The sequence below is a fragment of the Rousettus aegyptiacus genome, unplaced genomic scaffold (genome assembly GCF_014176215.1).
Source record: "Rousettus aegyptiacus isolate mRouAeg1 unplaced genomic scaffold, mRouAeg1.p scaffold_m13_p_1, whole genome shotgun sequence".
Lineage (NCBI taxonomy): Eukaryota > Metazoa > Chordata > Mammalia > Chiroptera > Pteropodidae > Rousettus > Rousettus aegyptiacus.
In genome coordinates, this window is record NW_023416284.1 from 81,970,216 (window position 1) to 81,984,972 (window position 14,757).

At 35.5% G+C, this 14,757-nt stretch overlaps 1 protein-coding gene across 6 annotated transcripts in view; it reads right to left on the bottom strand.

Annotated features, from left to right (window-relative positions):
* The window catches only part of FARS2 (phenylalanyl-tRNA synthetase 2, mitochondrial), a 442,133-nt gene that overhangs the window by 294,081 nt on the left and 133,295 nt on the right, over positions 1-14,757 (bottom strand). For all 6 annotated transcript variants that reach the window (XM_036229346.1, XM_036229283.1, XM_036229309.1 and 3 more), the window contains one exon: positions 14,394-14,525. In XM_036229346.1, the coding sequence (XP_036085239.1) occupies positions 14,394-14,525 (132 nt within the window). The remainder of the gene's footprint in view (positions 1-14,393; positions 14,526-14,757) is intronic.

Below are 14,757 nucleotides of genomic sequence, written 5' to 3' on the forward strand. Positions count from 1 at the left end.
ACTATTGCATGCACCACTGACAAAGAACATAAGTTCAACTAATGAGGAACTCCAATTCCAAGCCCCCTCCATGGCTATCAGAAAAATAACCAGCCATGGAAGAACAACTTTAGTTAAATAAATCAACTAAAAAGTCCCACATCCAAAAGGGAGGGAGCTACACAAAGATCATTTCAGGTCTGCTCAGTTAGAGACATATGTCTCGGTGCCATACAACCACTACAGAGTACTCATTAACCAGCTACTCTCTAAGAAGAAGACATACTTGGACATAGAGAGGATCCACAGAAAGCCTGTCCAAGGAGAGCCAGAACAATGGTCTAGAAGAGATGAGAGCCATCTTCATCACATGCATTTCATCCAGGAATGAATCCAGGTTTTGTAGGGCTTGATGCTTATACAATTCAGAACTCTTTTTTAAAACAAAAATAAAATGTTACTTCTTTTAAATTCTGAAGAGATCTGCCTCCTCTATCATAAAGAATGCCTCTATGAGAAAGAAGTTATGCTAGTTATTTATGGTTCAGGCATCTGAAGGTAAAGAAGGTGGGAGATGGGGGCCATGGAATTCACCTCTAATTCTCTGGAGGGTATACAGTGGTGAGGTATACCTAAAGGTTCTATGTGTCAGTTATGTCTGGGAAGGCTGCATCCAGAACTACCTGATTGCTATGTCCATGACCTTTTCATCATGCCAAGAAAGTGGACCCTGGGCACACAGTCTGGCAATAACTCCTAAGATTCACTCCAATCTGGTCTCCCTCTCTCCCTCCTGCCACTGCTTCAGCTCCCACTGGCATAATTTAGAGTCTACACTGCTCACCTGGTCTCTCTACCTTTGAATTGGCATTTCTTTGACTCACTCTCCACAGCAATGTCAGTTTCTAAAACACAAACCTGATCATCTCTCTCTCTGACTTAAAATCTTTCAATTGTGTACTCTACCTGAAGGATGAGACTTGAGGTCTTTTGTCTTCTAAGACCTTCCAGAGCCGATCCCTACCAATGTGTTTTCGGCTTTCTCTGCTTGATTCATATGCCCCCTGGTTTTTCTAGGACTCTACACTAATCAATCTTCCCAGAACAAGTATTGCTGCCACCTGCCTTTGTGTCTTCTTGCACCAACTACTCTCTTTAGGGCCTCTGGATAAATCTCACCCCACATCCCCATGTGGCTTAGGTACTAACCATTACACAAACTAATGTACTGGGAGTCTATTTCAATGGCTTCTCTAGAGAAGGAAGAAAATAGAAAAAGTCGAGCTCTTTTCCAATCATCTTTCTCACTAAGCTAGAAAGGGAGGTGGTAAGGAAAAGCTCAAAAGAAATAAACAAATTCTGTATAATGGTTTTGGAAGAGAGAATTGTAAGCACACTATTAGCCCTAGATAAGCTAAAAAAGAATATGCAAAACAAACACAATGTACATTTTATCAGACAGCTACTATGGATGGACAAATCACTACAAAATTTCAGTGGCATATCACAACCACACTTCTATGGGTCTGGGGCTCAGCTGGTCCAGATTGGGCTGGACTTCAAACTCCCCGGTGGTTCCAATCCACTACACACACCTCTTACTATTCTAGAACCAGCAGGCTATATCCATGTTCATCTCATAACAAAGATGGAAACAAAAGAAGAAAAAACCAACTGCCAAGTATACTTCAAGTCTCTGTATCACATCTACTAATATTCCCTCAGCCAAAGTAGTCAGGTGGCCAAGCCAAAAATCAATGCAGCAGAGAAGTATACTCCTCCCACAGTAGAAAGTGCTTCGGAGTCATCAGCAAAGTACAAGGATGCAGGATGCAGGTTAGAACTGGGAATAATACAGTCTGATGAAAGAAATGACGATTTGCAACAACCCAAACTTGCCAAATTTCTATTTCTTTCTAATCCGAACCTCTTATTTGGAAACTCACAAACTACTCCAGCAGCTTCAAAGTGCCAAAAGCTAATAGTTGGCCTGTGTTGTTAGGGTTATTGTTTCATGAATGGGGGAGAAAATAGGAAAAGGAAAACAGTTGGAAAAAATGGAAAATTCAGTTCATATTGATGAGGGAAGAACTGAAGAATTAAATGACAATTGCCTTTTATTTGCCAAATACACGAGACCTCAGACATTGAAAATAATGCACAGAACAGAATCTCTGCTTTCCAGAAGTCTCCTATGTATTGAAATTATGCCACAAATAGTATGCAACCCATATTACAATAGCTATAAAAACTTCAGGAATGAATCGAGCTACCAAAACATTTAGTTTTATTACAACAACAGAAATACTGAGCAGAATTAGAAAGAAAAAAAAAAAAACCTAAAAAATACACCAGGAAACAAATTAATTCTTTGCAAATGGTAAAAGTGTCGTTCCCCAAGCCAGCTCCAAGCTACATTTCCTAGTCAAACGAGAGCATCCTAGAGCATACGTTACCAGCCAAGAGAAGCTATCAGAGGGTGGGACCAAAACTGACAGAACATTAGAAGAAAGTGGGTAGATGTCTGAAAGTCATTAAATATTTAGAATCCCCATGCTAAAAATATGAATGATATAGCAATAACATCAGAGGCTTAAACTACCAAAATCAAGCATGACAAGCAGAAGGGTTATCGTTATGGAACTTGTCAACTTACACCCACTCACATTCCCTGACAAAGTGATGTTTTTGGAGAAGGAGGTTATATAAAGAAACCTAAAGCTACTTAAGTAGGAAATATATATATATTTCATTTATGAAAGACCAACTTATAAAAAAAAATAAAATAAAAAAATAAAAGGCACAAACCTGAAGAACACAATTCCAACACATAAAAATAAAAATAACAAATTATTAGTACAGTAGTCCCTCCCTCCCCATCTTGTGGTTTTGCTTTCCATGGTTCCAGTTACCTACAGTCAGCTGTGGTCCAAAAATATTAAATGAAAAACTCCAGGAATAAACAATTTATAAGTTTTAAATTGTTAAATTGAGCATCGTTCTGAGTAGCATGATGAAGTCTCTCACTGTCCCTCTTCGTCCTGCCCGGGATTTGAATCATCCCTTTGTCCAGTGTATCTACACTGTATACACTCCCGGTTCCATTAGTCACTTAGCAGCCATCTCATATATCAGATCAACTCAGAAGGCATAGCAGTGCTTCTGTCCAAGTAACACTTATTTTATTTAATAATGGCCCCAAAGCACAAGAGGAATCACACTGGTAATTCAGATATGCCAAAAGAAACCATAAACTTCTTCCTTAAAGTGAAAAGGTAAAACTTCTTGCCTTAATATGGAATTTTATCATCTCACAGGATCATCATCATCAGGGTTGAGTACAGTAAAATAAGGTATTTTGAGTAAGAGATCACATTCACATAACTTTTATTTTGTATAGTTATAACTGTTCTATTTTATTATTAGTTATTTTTAATCTTTTACTGAGCCTCATATATAAATTAAACTTTATCATAGCTATGTAAGTACAGGAAAAAAACACAGTATATATAGGGTTCAGTACTATCCATGATTTCAGGCTTCCACTGGGGAGCTTGGGAGGTATCTCCCGTGTATAAGGGGGGAAACACTGTTTTCAAAATAAATGATGAATTCCTACCAATCAATTAGGAAAAGACAAAAATAAGCTCCACCCCAAAATGAACAAAAGAAAAGCTATAAGTGTCAGATAAATATATAAAAATGCATTCAACCTTAATAGTAATGAGATAAATGCAAATGAAACCACAGTGATATACTATTTTATACTCACTAGATTGGCAAAATAAGTTGAACAAAGTCAAGTGTTGAAGAAGTTGTAGAGCAACAAGAATTTTCACATATAGGCTCAAGGCAGTACAAACTAGCCTAATGGTTTTGGGAAACAATCTAGTGATAGCCAATAAAGATAAAGATGCTCATAAGTATTGATTTAGCAATTTCATTGTGAAAATATACCTTAGAGAAACTCTTACACCTATACATACAGGATGTACAAGATGTTCAGCAGTAGCATTTGTAGTAACAAAAAAAAAATTGGCAATAATCAAACGTCCATTAAAGAATGGATGAATAAACTGGCATATTCATCCAATCGAATTTAAGCAGCAAAAAATGAATGAATTAAAACTGTATGACAATACAGATGAACCTCTCAATATTACGAAAAACTAAAGTCCTAAAAGTATACATACTGTGATTTCATCTGTTAAAGTTTAAAACCCAGTGAAAATTAACTTGCTTTATAAAAATACATGTTAAAACTATAATGAAAATCAAGGTAATAACAAAAAATTCACAACAGAGATTGCTCACAGGAAGGAGAGAAAGAGGGAAGATACTAATACAGGGAACTTCAACTGTATAACGTCTTATCTCTTAAGCTGTGTGGAAGATACTGGACAGGTAGCTATAATAAAGGATTGGAAGATAGGAAGATGATAGGTACATAGATAGGTAGGTAGGAAGATGATAGATAGATAGATAGATAGATAGATAGATAGATAGGCAGACATATAGTTGGATATAAATGGATAAATACATACATACATACATACACACACACACAAGTTTATAAAATATAGGATAAAGTGTTTCAATGAAAAAAATTAAGGAAAAATAATTTTTAAAAATAGGGAGACTTGAGCATGTTTCTGGCGAAGAGTAAAGAACGGATAGAAGAACAAAGTTGGAGGACTCATACTTTTCAATTTCAAAACTTCCTACGAAACTACAGGAATCAAAATAGTGCAGTACTAAGCATGAAGACAGAAATATACAACCATAGAATAGAGTCACAACTCCAGAAATAAATCCACACATCTACGGTCAATTAGTTTTCAACAAGGGTGCCAAGATCTTTCAGTGGAGAAGGAGTAGTTTCTTCAACAAATGGTGCTGGATCAACTGGATGTCCACATGCAAAAGAATGAAGTTGGACCTCTACTTCATGCCATATACAAAAATCACCACAAAATGGACCAATGGCCTAAATATAAGAGCTATAACCACAGAACTCCTAGAAGAAAACATAGGAGAAAATCTTCTTGATCTTATATTTGGTAATGGACTTAGATATGACACTAAAAGCAGATGCCAGAGAAGAAAAAGGATAGATTAGACTACATCAAAATGAAAATCTTTTGTGCTTCAAAGGACATTACCAAGAAAATGAAAAGAAAACCTAGAGATTTGAACAAAGTATTTACAATAATATCTCTGATAAGGATCTAGTATCCAAAATAAAGAACTCTTAGAACTCAACAACAAAAAGACGAACAATCCAATTTAAAAAATGGGCAAAGGACTTGAATAGACACTTTTCCAAAGAAAATATACAAATGGCTAACAAGTATATGAAAAGATGTTTCACATTATAAGTCATTAGAGAAAAGACAATCAAAACCACAGTGAGGTACCACTCCATATCTACTAGGATGGCTATAAAAGAAATCAATACGATACAGAGCAAACAGAAAATAACCAGCATTGACAAGGATGTGGAGAGATTGGACCCTCATAAACTGCTGATGGGCATGGTTTAAATGGTTTAGCTATTGTGGAAGATAGTTTAGCACTTCTTCAAAAAATTAAAACACATTATTATCATATAACTCAGCAATCCCACTCCTAGATATATACCAAAAAGAAATGAAAACAGGGACTCAAACAAAAACATGTACATGCATGTGTATAGCAGCACTATTCACAATAGCCAAAACATAGAAAAAGTACCAAATGTCCATCAATGGATGAGTGGATAAATAAATTGTGGTATATGTACACAATGGAATATTATGCATCCATGAAAAGTAATGAAAGCTATGATGTGGATATACCTCCAAAACATTATGCTAAGTAAAAGAAGGGAGACACAAAAGGTCGCCTAATGTAAAACTCTATTTATATGAAATTATAATAGACAAATCCTCAGAGGCAAAACACTGAATATGGTTGCCAGAGGGAGGAGAGGTGAAAGAAACTGCTCAAAGGGTAAGATATTTTACTTTGGAGTAATAAAAATTGCAGAGAACTAGGTAGAGGTAGTGATTGCACAACCTTGTAAATTTACTAAAATGCCAATGAAACGGTTAATTTGATTTTATGCGATTTTCACCTCAATAAACTATTTAAACAATTAAAAAAATAGAAAATCTGCAGCAAGAAAAATGAGGATAAGTGATACACTCAAATTCTAAGGGGTTGTAGCTAGGCATAAAGTCCAGAGTCACTGTCACCTAGCCTTGGGCAAAGAGAAGTTTTATAAAAATACAAGGAAGTCTGGTGATGAAGAAGAGGGAAATGAGAGTTCACTTAAGGTGGCTTAGATGGTCTAAGTAAAATAGAAAGTGCACATGTTAAGAACACAGGGATGAGAATAAAGTTATAATTTGAGGTGAGACAATAAAAAGAAAATATATAGTGCATATCCTAGCATCCCTTCAACCGCTATTAGAGAACAGACTAAGCCAAAATCTTCTGGAAATGTGTTCAACTACACTAGTAACCAGAGAAAAAGAAATTAAAACAATACTAGTACAAGATTTTTTCCCTCTTAGATGCAAAGAGTAAAGATATTAAAAGTGTTCAGTGTTGCTGAGGGTGTGGGACAAGACGCACTTTCAAATACTGAAGGTGCTTTTTCCCAGTGTTTTATCAGGCAATACACATCAAAACCTCAGAGGGGAAAAAGCCAGTAATTTCAGTTCTATAAACTTATCCCAGTGCAACACTAAAGCCAGTGCAGGAGGACACATGTACAAAAACTGTTTATTGTCAACAATACATCAATGTATAAATGACTAAAAAGAATCATCCACAATGGTTATGTGGCCCTTAACAATGATATTTGGTAATAGCAAAGACATTCATGTCAAATTTGTTCTGAAAAAACACAATAAAAAAATTGCAAAGTGTAATTTCGTTTTTATAAAATACATATTCTACATATGTATTATTGGGTATATCTAATAATTACACATAAGAAATATTTTTAAAGTTTTACCTAAGTGAAAATGGAATTAGTTTTTTCTTATACTTTAATTTCTTAATTTTTCAATGATTACAGATTACTTTTATATAAGTAAAAAATCTTACTCCTTATCCATTTTGAAAAGGGAAAATGGACAAAGGCTAAGTAAATATTTGAACAGACATCTCTATTCCGAAAGCTTGAAAATACGTCACTAGGAGGAACTTCAAGGCAAAACCTATGCATGGGGCTGATATATATTTGTTTCCTTTTCTGAAAGGGCACTTGAAGAGCCAAGACTGACTTAAAGAAGTAAGAAAGTTAGGAAGATAAAGGAAAAAAGGGAGAGGGAGAGGGAAAAAAAAAAAAAAAAGGAGGGAGTGAAGGAAGGGAAATAGCCATAATTAGCCAGATCTTAATAGTCTCAACCAGTTGTTTTACGTCAAAAATTCATTATGCTTACTGATTAATAAAGTTGATGAATTAAATATACAGTAGGTCCAGGATACCCACATTTTTCTGGCACCACAGAGTTATGTCATACAATTATCCTTTTACCTAGAGTGTCTTCACAATTCAACCTAGAGTTTGGTTTCACTATAGGGGCATAAGCCCACTATCCCTCACTCCGATTACAACTCAAATCCCTGGACAAGTACAAAACAACTATAGAGCACTCTGAAAAGTAAACAGACAGACAAATTTTGATTGAATCAAAACCTGAAGAAGTAACTTACACGAGATGAAATTTTTTGTTTGTTTTCAAAGAAGGGCCCTAGTTTCAGAGCTGCACAACATCACAGGCAGCTAAGACTCAAAGAGAAAGCCTGTTTTTCTGTACACAGGTAAAACGCTTCTGTGAGTTGGAATAAAGAGAACCAAAAAAGGGGTGCCCTAATTCTAACTGCAGAAGTATCAACCTAATCCCTGAGCTACATATGCACAGCACAGGCTCAAACCAGCATAGCACCAACTGAGGAAACTAAACTGATATTTGTACCATTCACACAAGTTTCAGGCTAACCCCTAAAATACACATGTGCAAGACAGACACAAATCATCAAAGCAAAGATTTACACTGAGTCTGAATCACTGCCATTCTCAGACAAAGGAACACTAGGAGACACATTCAATAAGAATTGCTTAATAGGAAGTTTTCCACACTGAGAGGGAAAAACACCAGAAAGAAGCATGGATCTCCAGGAACGAAGAACAAAATGATAAATAACTAGGTAAATATAAAAGAATACAGTTTTCCTCTTAAGTTCTTTAAAATGCATATGACTATTGAAAACAAAAGTTTTAACACTGGTGCAGTTTTCAATGTGCATAGACATAGTACATGTAACTAAAACAACATATAGGTAACTGAGAAGGAGAACAGGTAAAACTAGAATGCATATTTCAATATAAATAAAACAGATTTCAAGAAAAAGAAAATTACCAGAGATAAAAATGGATATTTCGTAAAGATAAAAGGGACAATTCATACAGAAGATATAACGGTTATAAAAGTGTATGCACCTAATAATATAGCATGAAAACTTGAAAAAAAAAAACGATAGAATAAAAGAGTAAAATAGACAAGTCAATAATCATAGTAGGAAATTTTAACATTCTTTTCAGACAAATCGATAGAATATTAAGACCAAAAATATCAGTAGACATAGAAGAGCTGAATGCTATTCAATCGCATTGATCTATTTGACATTTATAGACCATTCTACTCCTAGATTTTTTTTCTCGAGAGAAAGATAAACACATGTCCACACTAAGACTTCTATACAAATATTTATAGCAGCTTTATTCATAATATGGAAAAACTGGAAACAACCTAAATGTCCATTAATAGCGAATGGATAAACAAATCACAGTATACTCACAACAAAAAGAACTGATACAACATTGACAGATACACACAACAACATTAACATATCTAAAAATCACTATGCTGAGGGAAAGAAGAATAAAGAATACAGACTGTATAACTGATTTATATCAAACTAGAAAATCCAAACTAATCTATAATGACAGATCAGTGGTTGCCTGGAGACAAGGATAGATGGAGGAATAGATTACAAAAAGAGCACAAACATTGGTTCATGATGAAAATGTTTACAATCTTAATTATGATGATGGTCTCACAGGTCTACGCGTATGTTAAAAATTACGCTTTATATATGCGTAATTCATTACTCTTTGATTATTCCCTCAAATTAAGGAAAATATTCTAACTATCTTAAAGACAATGTTTTTCAGGCAGGGTATGAGCACAGGTCATTCGCAAGAATTATCCAAGGTATTTACTTAAAATGCACACCTTGGTCCCAGACCTCTTAGAGAGTCTGGCACTCAACAAGTAGACATTTTAAATAAGCTCCCCAGGTGATTAGTAGGCACGCATTAGACAACTACTGTTTAAGACCCAGTTCAAATGCCACCTCCTCTATAACACTTCCACTGATTTAACTGATAGAGTTCCTTCTTCACATCTCCCAAAGCTCCACCTTAAGAATGATACTTAAGCTACCTGCTCTACCTACATAGCCTTACTTTCCTTGCCACACTTAAAGAGAGAAATCGCATCTCAGCAATTTTTGTGCCCTCCTTTTTGTTTAGCACAGTGCCTTACACACGAGTTACTAAGTATAAGAATGGTATGTCTGCTTGTATATAACACAATACCGGTACAATCTTGGTCCATGCTGTCTAAAAGTTAGACCAACAACACCGAATGGTATAAGTGTGTCTAGAGGTTGTATGGATTGGCTACCAAAAAAAGGAACAGACTGATAATAGATTTACACTTATACAGGAAAAGCAGCATTGGGTATGACAAATGGGCATCCAAAGATAAAGTACATAACCCCTTGCAAATAAGAACCTAACTTATTCTGTGATGCACATTTCTAATATCTGTAGCAACAATATTTCATCCTGAATTTAACCAGGACAAGGTCTTGGCACATCTCTCCTCCTGATTTTACTCACTGTATCTCTACTACAAATACTTACCACGTGGTACTTTAATCATTTTTTTCTATGTCTGTGTGTACTGCACTATTTCCAAAGGCAAAGACAATGCTCATTTGATTTTCTATAACCTTAGAAAGAATTCAAAAAATATTTGACAAAGGAACAAAAAAAAGATCATTTAAAACTGGAAACTGTTCATGTACATATTTATAAGGCTTTCCCTAAATAAGCAATTTTTAAATTTTAATGAAGATATAAGGTGATTCCATTTTTACAAAGTTCGTTTCCACTATAGAGCCTTCTCTCCCCCTAGCCTATGTACAATCTTCTAAATTTCACAGGGACTCAATAAATGATAAATTCATTCCTAGCATGATCACAACCTGCAGTCATCCCTGATGATAGTTTTAGATGTTCATGCTCCACATACTATCCGAAAAGACATTAGCAGTCTGAGTCAGCCCAATGGGAAATAACTGTGAAGTATTTGGGGACATTACTCAGTACTGTCCTCAAAACATCTCCTTAAGGAAAAAGCAATCACATCATGACAAGTCACCACCCACCTCAGAATTACTAAATCTAAGGGGTTGGAAAGCAATGGTGAAGACATTATATCTTAAAGAAAAATTAAAATAAAATTCTATAAATTATCTGGAAGAGCCTTATGTTATTCTGTTAATAAAAACACATATATGCTATAGTCAACTTAAAAGTGCAATGAAGTGTTTTCATTGACTGTTTAAATTAGCAATCTAATCTCTGCTTTGAATTAAATGCACTCTACCATAGGAAATAATATACATGGGGCACTGTCCTTCTTTAGAGGTCATAAATAACTACAGAACAAATAGGAGTTTTGTTTGCTGTTATTTTTTTCACTTGTTTGCAGTGCTTCATTCTATGTTAGAATAACTTATTTGAAATGAATTTCTAGCCACTTCAAAACCATGCAACTTACTATTCAGGTAGCACAGCACAATTGTTAACTGTTATCAGAAAGACTTAGGCAAGTTGCACTACCACTATCTAGCTATTTAGTCCTGATCACCTTTCTCAGGTGAAAAATAGGGATAATGACGGCTCTACCTCAGAGCCTTGTTATCAAGGTTAAATAACAAACATCTAAAACATTTAATGAGAGGCTGGCACACAATGAGGACTCGACTGATGTCTGCAGGTATCATTGTTTCATCAGCTTCTTTGGTTTCTAGTTATTTTGCCATTTACCTGAACCTCTATAAGAACTTTAAAAGAAGGAGAATCTAAAACTATCAACTTTACTGTTTCTTGGAGTTCTGTTAAAAAAAAAAAAGGGGGGGAGGAGAGGGAAAAAGAGGGAAGGGAAGAAAATATAGGAGAACGAGATGGATGAAGTGAACACAATCTTTATGCCACAAAAAATCTCAGAAATAAATAAGAATATAAGCTGTATTTACAAATACTGTCTGTGATTTGTGACTGCCAGGCACAGTTAAAAATGTAACTATATATGTCAAAATGCATTCAAGTCTGAGAACACAGAGCAGAATTTTGTCATATTAATTTCTATTTCAAATAGCAAAGGCTACATGGAATTTCTTTTCTAAAACCATCTCTTCCTTTTCTTTAGTCTCCCTCTCTTACAAGGTATTTAAATTTTATGTGTACACTCTCCCAACAACATAAAGCACATCCCACCACCACTGTGAATCTCTCAAACATATTTACATCTTAGGTATCATCTACTTCTTGTTTGTTTTTTCACTTTGCCATTTCCTTAAAGAACACTTGACATGGCTAATCTAATTGTAAAACAGCAGTCTCCTTAATGTGCAATAATGATTTGGAAACCTGCTTCGGATAACTATATTCAGTCAATTATTGTGTAAATAAACCTCATACAAACTCATCAAGGATACTAGAAAACACACAAGGAAGCACAATTCCAAGTGACAACTGATACATAAGTTGATACATCCCTTCATCTGCTTTCTTAGTTCTGGCCCCTGACACCAAACACTCTTGGGAGTAGGACACTTAGGATTCCTTCAAATCTTTTGCCTAAAATAAAACACCACTGAAGTATTTGAAGTTAGCGCCACTCAAAAAAAGAATACATCTTACATAGATACTCCTAGTATTATGTGTTTTCTATTAAGATGCATATACACCTATTAGACTGATTTTTCTGTTTCTTCGTCCTCTTAATTTTCCTTTTTCCTCTAAAATCAATCACTTAATCTAGAATCATGGATACTGAGATAACTAAAATCAGAGGTACTCTAGTTCCAGTTGGTTAGAAATCACTTCTTATTATGCACTATTTGGGAAGGGGGCGGGGGAATACAAAGAAATCCTATTAAATAACTCAGAGCAGCATTTGGGAAAAGTATACCTAATTTACAGATTAAAAAAAAAAAAATTTCTAGTTTCACCTACACAGCCACAATGTGCCTCTATAATGAGACAAGCCCTTAAAACTCATGGAATAGAAATCATTTCTATGATATTCAGGACAGTCTCTGTTTAAATATTTCCTATTAAGGGGACTCTATTGATAAAAAATGGTGCTAACCATTTGAAAATTTAAAAGAATTTAGCAGTTAATTTTTATTGACTGTTTTCCAGGTGCCAGACCCTGTGCTAAAGCACATTACATGTATCACCATGATTAATCCTCATATAACTCTGAGGGAGGTGTTACTGTGCCCACTTTTACTATGAGAACACCAGGCCTCACAAGAGTTAAGCAACTTTCCTGAAGACACACTGTTGTCAATTGACAGAAAACCTGGTGTTTCCACACACTCAAGCCCAGGCCTCACAACTTGTACTCACAGGCCCTAATATGTGACCTCTGTGTTCCCTCTTCTCTAATACAGATCCACGAATATTTGAAAACTATCCAAGAAGCATATGGCAGTCTGCTGGGCTTTCCCCAAAGCCTTCCTTGGCGGAATGGAGAGGACTCTGTGAGCTGACTGTAGGCAGAGGTTACCTAAGAGTAAGAGGGGAAGGCCAGGCCTCTGGTGTCCCAGCCCAGATAACACAAACTGCTGTACTTCACTGCCACCTCACCTCTTCCATCTCACCCCGTCCTTATTCTCTAACCTTCTGACCTTATCCATAGCCTATCTATATTTCTTAGTTACCAAGAGCAGGACTGCTCTTTTCCCGTTCTGCTGTAGGAAGCCCAGTGACCAATCCTGAACCAGAGCTACTGCCCTCCAAGGCCTCTGAGCAAATGTTCCATAGGAGCTGGGCGGGAACGTGGTGGTGGGAGGGGAGCAGAAGTGCAATTTGTAATTTGCATCACTTCCACTCTACTTACAATCTATGCAATAAGCCCCTGCTCAAATGCCCAGTCTCGACAGACTTCCCATGGAAGACTTATACTCTGAAAAATATGTTTTAAGTTGAATTCAGATATTGACTTTTTTGTATTTTGTTTGGTTATTTGTAATATAAAGACTCTTGTAAACCATTTTAATTACCGAATGTTGAAAACTGATTTATCATTCTGAAACATGCTCATATTTTTGATATCCAGATATTAAGGTTTTAGCCCATCTTAGAAAAATACATCATCTATCTTTATTTTTAGATGACTTCAAATCTGCTTCTATTGACACTTCCTGTGGATATCCTGAGGCTGGCAAAGGTGAACGGGTGACAATAACTCTGCCAAATATAAAAGTGAGTATTTGTATATATTTAGACTAAAGGAATATTTTTGCAAAATTTTCACTAAATTTATTTACTTTTTTATTTATTTTTGCCTTGGTTGACTTGGAGTTTTTTGTTTTGTTTTGTTTTGTTTTTAATTTACGTATAGTTGATTTTTAAGAAAAACTCACACCTCTCAAACTAAGTTTAGAAATAATCATTTTTATTAAGCAATGGTCTTGTAAAGAGCTGGAAAAATCTCTCTCAAGTACTTATATATAGAGATAGAATTTAATCAGAGATCTCATCTTCAGACTTATCTTGTCGGGTGGGACCGCCAACCCTGAGGGCAGCAAACAACTAAAAACTACAGGACTAAGTATTACATTGTGTTTCATTGCATTTATGAAATATCTGCTGAATTTGGGGTGCTATTCTAAATGCAATAAGAACAAAAAAGGATTATGCATCGGCTTCGTTCTTATAGTTTGAAAGACAAACAGCGCCCATGTGACATGCATCAAATACCAGTGAGGCAATTAAAAAGCAACATATTAACAAATATGAAATCATAAAATACAAATCCAACAACTAAGTGCTGACAAGAAAAAAACTCCAAAAAAAGAGCCAACATAAAATTAGGTGTGAGAGATTAGTGTGTCTAGAGTTAATTGTCAGAGATAAGTCGGGAAGGTAATATGAGAGGAGAAAGATGGTGAGGCTACCCTTATAAGAAGATGTAAATGAATAGGTAAATGACTATGTAAATGAGGTTAGAGGAGAACAGAGCCTATAAATAAAATGTTGGATTATTTTCTACCTGAATTTACCAGTTGCTGTTCCATCACTCCACAGCCAAGAACTTCTAGCCATTCTCCATGGAAGTTGATCTCCAGCTCAAAGGAAGGATGAGTAAAAGGAAAGTAGCAATCTACCCATTTAATGTCCAGCCCTGCAAAGATGCCAGATAAAAACACTGTTAAAAGGCAGTCTACTCTTTCTTGTGATCAAATATGTCTTTCAGCTAAAAATACCAATTACTACATTCTGAGTGAAATAAATAGCAAACAAATTAATTTGCAACATGTTAGGGGGAGGTGATAAATCTTAAAACTTGTGAAAACCTGAGAATGTCTTTTCCAATATGAAAAACACTTTATGCAGTTCCGGGGCCCTCTAAAACC